General features: G+C 47.8%; 1 protein-coding gene across 1 annotated transcript; it reads right to left on the reverse strand.

Moving 5' to 3' along the window:
• Positions 1–200: 200 nt before the first annotated feature.
• On the reverse strand, positions 201–2,915 carry LOC123045051 (E3 ubiquitin-protein ligase RHF2A). The gene is made up of 8 exons (XM_044467968.1): positions 2,722–2,915; positions 2,316–2,533; positions 2,163–2,209; positions 1,605–1,667; positions 1,426–1,525; positions 993–1,321; positions 772–879; positions 201–670 (listed from the first exon to the last, which is right to left on the reverse strand). The coding sequence occupies exons 2-8, from the start codon at positions 2,445–2,447 to the stop codon at positions 367–369; spliced, it is 1,083 nt and encodes a 360-aa protein (XP_044323903.1). The 5' UTR covers positions 2,448–2,533; positions 2,722–2,915; the 3' UTR covers positions 201–366.
• Positions 2,916–6,222: the final 3,307 nt, after the last annotated feature.

Here is a 6,222-nt window from a genome sequence, read left to right on the forward strand (position 1 = left end):
CAGATTTTTTGTCAACAATGAACAGAAATTATCTGTGCAGTTACTGTTCTGCATCTCTATACAGAGAGTTCATGGAGACATGAATCTCATATCACGACTCTGATGTTCCCTTCACTATGGCTCATAAGATGGCCTGATGAAACAACTGGCTGTCGTAGCCTTGCAGGTCTACGAAGAAACGAACAAGAGCTACTGTGTGGTTGACGTTGCACCACCTTGGCTCATATCATTCTTGAAACCAGTTCTTTACAGCTGCATCTTTGGTTGCACAAATCAAACATGTTACATGTGACTGTTCTAATAGTACCAGATGCCAGGTTCAACTTGCAGCTAAAAATAAGTTCATCTTTCATGGTAGAAGATGGTTCATTGTGAACCAGATCTCGACGCACAAGTTGCCGAAGACGAGGCGCCATTTACGGAAGCACAAAAGTTGGACGACGCGGCCCCCTGATTATCTGTAGCAGAAGAAACATTGTCCGAAGAAGCCGATGAGGGCCCAGAGCCAGTCCCGTCCCTCGTTTCTAGTCGCTCCATCATGCGAGACACAGCAGCGATTCCGGCGTTAACCTCCCTCCTCACATCAGAACCAAGACTCAATATCGTGTCACTCCGAGAGAGCCACCGTTCCTTCCACCCACGGGTGTTCTTCGTTATCGAGTCCTTGTACCTAGCATTGTTAAGGGAGACCACAAATATAAGTTGGCTACAATAATGTTGGTTTTCCAATTCCAAAGGTCTCTGAAGTTTGAAGGAATCAGAGAGTATTACTTGACCGAAACCGACTGCAGGCGAGTCTTGAGTGTGTTTGAGAAAGATTGTGGATCGGATGGTCCAGCTCCATCCTGGTTGATGGGAGATGCTTCATCACCAGAAATTCTGATCAAGGTCATTATGTAGTGAGTGTTAAACTAATATACATGAGAAGAAGACAAAAAACCACCGATGTAGGCCGTCCGGTAGTTATGTCATCATATGAAAATAGGAATCACCTATCATTTGATCCAACAGGGCAGTTAGATGAAGTATTATTGTGCACTAGTATGTTGGCAGATGCTTCTTCCATGGCATCCACAGGAGCAGAGATTATAGCAGGAGAATACTCACTGTCCCCTACTTGTGGTGAATCTGAAGAAATGGGGTCACTAGAGGTAGTTTCAGTTGTCGAAAATACTACAATTTGTGTGCGGCCGTGTGGTCCTGATCTTCCGCGGTGGCCTTCCCTTCTACCATGGCGGTGCGACCTACGTGTCACGGCAGCAGCGGCCAGGTGTTGCATGAGACGTTCTTCAAGCTCAGCATCATCTGTATCAACTGGTACCTGGGAGAAATAGCAGCATCAGCAGCAGTACAGGCATTGGGTGGATCGAGACATGGCAGCAAGAAAGCCATTGTTAGAAGGGCAATGGAAATGCAAAATGACACCTCAAAATGTCCGAGCATTGGATGGCGAAAAACGGCGGTCGTGTGTGAGCGATCTGCTTGCACATTCTTCTCCTGTTCAACAGCCTCAAGGAGCTCTTGACTGTAATTCAAGAATTTAAGTGAGACTTGGCTACAAATGTACAATTGATCTCACTCCTGGTTTACATAAGAATTTCTACCTCAGAGGGTCCTTCATGCTGATTGCCTGCCAACACATGGGACACTGGGAGCTTCTCTGGCACCTACAACATCAATTACGTTAGTACATCAGAAAGTATATGATAAGGAGTTGCAGTTGCAACACAACGATGTGGTAAACCAATCAACCAACAGTTACAAAGAGAAATTGCAACTCTTCCGAATTACAAGTGACAGTCAATGGGTCATTGTAGTGATCAAGCTACTATATAGTAGTAACATGGCGTTTCATCTGAAAGTTCTGAATGAGTGGCAGAAGTAAGAAATGAAGATAAATGGTGCAGAACAACAAATCCTCCGGTCAAAAAGTGCAACGCAGGAAACCAATCATTCAGCATCCAAAATATAAACTGCAACTCTTGAAAATATAATGTGACTCTCGAATCAATTCATCGATGTTCCAAATCTTACCATGAACAAACTAACAGCAGCAAACTGCATACTCGCATGATAGTTTCAGGCAATATCATTCTAAATTTCTAACGGAATGGTTACAGAACTTGAGGGGAAATGCAAAGACGAGAAAGCATGGTCCTCACCACTCAAGGATGCACTGGAGATGGAAATCATGCTTGCAGCTTGTAACCTGTGGCAATTCAAAACAAGAAACCAGAACTTCAGACACGTCTACCACCGAATCGAAAGATTTCCATGGCCAATCACCATTACATCCGTAAGCGAGCGGTAGGTACCGTGGAGGGGTCGCTGTCGCAGAAGGCCTCGAGGCAGATGCTGCAGGCGTCGTCGCAGGCGTCCTGCACGCCGCCCTCCACGAAAGCCGCCGCCGACGAGAGCTTCTCCATCTTGGCTGCCTTCTCGTCCATCCCTCCCTCCCTCCCTCTCTGTTAATTAAGCCTATTAAGAACCGAGTCGACCGCAGGAATGGACCGCTGCCTCCCCCGCGCAATCCCTGCAACAACGCGAACGGCAAGATTTAGATATAAAATTCGCGCGGAAATCCAAGCAATCGAGGTCATTCCATAACCAATCAAGATTGTATGAAGAAACGGAGGAAAATTCGCCCCCAAAATCGCACCTTATCCACCTAGCTAGACCCAAGATTAACAAAGCGAGAGAACGAGATCGAGTGGTTCTGACCGAGTATCCGGGCTTCTCGGATAAAAACAGCAACTCCGTGTGGAATCGTTCTCCTTTGGACGGCCGCGACGACGACGACGACGGAGCACGTCTGCGCGGGGGCGACGAGGTCGACGAAGAAATGGCCGCTTTAACTCTCTTCTCTCTCTCTCTCCGCGTGCCCCTCGTCTGCTTCACGCCAATGACGGGTAGACCCAGATGTCGACCCGTTTTGGGGTCGCTAAAACTGGTGGGCCCGTCCTTAGTTTGTGCGGTTCCATCACTGACATGCGTGGACCGCCATACGGAGCAGGGGTGGTGGGGTACCGTGTGGTGCTAATGTTATTAGGGCAGGTTTGGTTCCAATAAATCACCTGACTTATAAATCAGGTAACTTAAAACCAATGACTTATAAGTCATGTCTGTTTGGTTGTCACCTGACTTATAAGTCACCTGACACACCTTTCCACATCAATCATCATCATACAGGTGGTGGGACCCACGTAAAAGGGGGTGACTTATAAATTTTAAGTTGGGGTGGAGTAACTTATGACTTATAAGTTGGGGTGACTTATAAGTCGGGTCTGTTTGGCAAAATAAGTCACTTTTTTCACTTTTCGACTTATAAGTTGGTGACTTATTTGGAACCAAACATGCCCTTAGGCTGGCCATAGTGGGAGTAACATAAATAGTATCATGCACTTGAAACTCGCAAACATGCTTATGTGGCAGACAACTAAAGAAGAAAGAGATGAATATAGTAACATAGGTAGATACAGTAACATAATAAATGTGATGCTACTATGTGTCATGCATGGCAATAAATAAGACCATCTATGATACTAATCTATAATACTATGCACTATAGATGTAGTAACATAGACTAGTAACATATGCATGTTACTAGTCTAAGTTACTCCCCACTATGACCAGCCTTAGACCAGCCACAATGGAGAGTAACATACACTAGTAACATACATATATTCCTAGACTATATTACTACCTCAATAGTGGATAGTAACATAAGTGTGGTAACATGCAAAGCTTTATTTATTAGGTTATAGACTCATATTACATTAGGACATGTGATGTTACAGTAACTAGCTAAGTTACTAGTGTCGTGGTTCTAAGTCTGATAGTAATGTAGGGGGGTACTAAGGAGAGGCAAGATCCTAACTATGGAGTAGTTGTGCACACAAGAGTTTTACGAGTTCAGGCCCTTCTCGGAGGAAGTAACAGCCCTACGTCTCGGTGCCCGGAGGCGGTCGACTGGATTATATGTGTGAGAGTTACAGGGGTGTGAACCCTTCTGCCTGTGGAGGGGGGTGGCTTATATAGAGTGTGCCAGGACCCCAGCCAGCCCACGTAGCAGAGAGTTCAATGTACATAAAGGCCAGGCGTTACTGGTAACGCCTTACATAAAGTGATATCATGGCCATAAAGACTACTTAATAACAGACCGTTTGGATGTAGAGTGACCCTAGATCTTCTGGTGGTCGGGTGAGTCTTCATGGTCGACTGTCTTCGAGTCCGTCGAGTGGAATCCTTCCAGGTCGACTGAAAGGTAGTTTCTTCTAGAGATGTCCTTGGGTAGGGTACTTTGGTCAGGTCCGTGACCCTACCCTAGGTACATGGCTTCATCATTAGCCCCCGAATGGATCGAGGTTTGAGTGAGGAAGGAGTTGAGAATTCTTCCGACTCCTCTTTTTGTGATATGAGTATGTCTTGTTCTGGATCAATGACCTTAGGTGATGGCACCAACTTTTTTTTCAGTCGCCTTGATCCATTCTTTATATTAGTCGAGTGACTTTTTTATACTTGGAGATCTCCGAGCGACGGATCAGAGGAAATCTTCAGTCTGACAAGTTGCTCTGCTGTTTGCGGATTTAGCGGGATCTGAATTTCGGGAAGCGCGTGGGGCGGAGGAAGCCACAGTACTCGGATGGGATAAGGCAGGGATGCCTCGATTTCCGCGCCACCTTTTTCGCCACGTATCGCGCGCGCGACTGTTGCGGGATTTGACAGGATCGCCCGGGCCTACCAGTCAGCCACTCGGAAGAGACTTCATATAAGGCGCCAGACGGGTTTTTTTCAAATAGTGCGCCCTCAATCTCCTCTCCCTCTTCCTCGAACTCGCCCGCTGCGCTCGCTTCCACCTCCGCCTCGTGCGAACCCTTCTGCCTGTGGAGGGGGGTGGCTTATATAGAGTGCGCCAGGACCCCAGCCAGCCCACGTAGCAGAGAGTTCAATGTACATAAAGGCCAGGCGTTACTGGTAACGCCTTACATAAAGTGATATCATGGCCATAAAGACTACTTAATAACAGACCGTTTGGATGTAGAGTGACCCTAGATCTTCTGGTGGTTGAGTGAACAAGCCATCTTCTCTGAAGGTGCTTCCGGAGGAGAAGGCTCAGGTTAGGATGTTGATGGAGCGCGTGGTCCAGCTCATTCGCGACGGAGTGACGGGCATGGATCTTCTAGAGGTTTTCCTTCGACGGCGCATTCAGCCACTTCAGTGCCGGGGCCATCCGATGTGGTTGTACTCTGGTACTGAAGACACCACTCGGGTCCACCCGGAGGAGGTCGACGATGTCACTCTGGAGAGGTGGATGACCGGCATCACGGGGAACAGAGATAATCCTCGTGGAGCCAGGAGGATCCCGCCACTCGACCAGTTCTACGAACCAGACAAGGTCTGACTACATTTCTCTGACTTGTGACTCTGTTTTCTTCATTCTGCTTTGCTGCAATTCGGTCGACTGACCTTTATCTTGTTTGTTGTCTTCTAGATCACAACCGAGATGTACTCGATGCCCAACAGGGCGCAAGAACAGACCGAAGAAGAAGAAGGAAGTGGAGGTGAAAGTCAGGAGGAGTGGGAGTCGGACGGCGACGAAGGTGAAGAAGATGCTGGCTCTGATGAGGAAGAGGAGGAGGTAGTCGAGCCTCCTCGTACTGAAAGACGGTCCAAGCTCGCCCATGATCATGCGGTCGAGCGAGGCAAGGGAATCGTGCCTGCTGGGCAGTCGACCAAACGCCCTCGGACGACTTCTCCGACGCCGACAGAGAAAGCGTCGAAGCAACCCCGAGCGGCACCGACAAAACCGGCGAAGGCTCTACCAAAGATGAGGATGGAGATTCCGAGTGTTTCTGGGTAACGGCATAACTCATGTTTTCTCTTTCAACATGGATATATTCTTGGTCGACTCGATTGCTGACTCACCGATTTCTGAAAATCGCAGTGCTGCTACTTCTGAGACCTCAGCCAGGCATGACGATCAAGAAATGGAGGATGCTGCCACTTCCAATCCTGGTATGATCTGTGCAGTTTCACTTTCGGTCGATCGGATCTTCATTTTTAACTTTGAACCTTTTCTGTAGCTCCACCTAGCATTATCATTGATCTCCCCGACGACGATGACGAGGAGCCACTGAGGCAAAGGAAGAACAGGAAAGCGTCTGCTGGCAAGACTGTTCAGGTTGCGTCAGCGCCTGAGACATTGGTTCCGGAGGGGGGCAA

Source organism: Triticum aestivum, chromosome 2B, assembly GCF_018294505.1.
Source record: "Triticum aestivum cultivar Chinese Spring chromosome 2B, IWGSC CS RefSeq v2.1, whole genome shotgun sequence".
Taxonomy (NCBI): domain Eukaryota; kingdom Viridiplantae; phylum Streptophyta; class Magnoliopsida; order Poales; family Poaceae; genus Triticum; species Triticum aestivum.

Coding starts and splice junctions, on each gene's coding strand:
- LOC123045051 (XM_044467968.1), bottom strand. CDS start 2,447: ATGGACGAGAAGGCAGCCAAGATGGAGAAGCTCTCGTCGGCGGCGGCT. Junction 2,210..2,315: donor GCGACAGCGACCCCTCCACG/GTACCTACCGCT, acceptor GAATTGCCACAG/GTTACAAGCTGCAAGCATGA. Junction 1,668..2,162: donor CTCCAGTGCATCCTTGAGTG/GTGAGGACCATG, acceptor TTGATGTTGTAG/GTGCCAGAGAAGCTCCCAGT.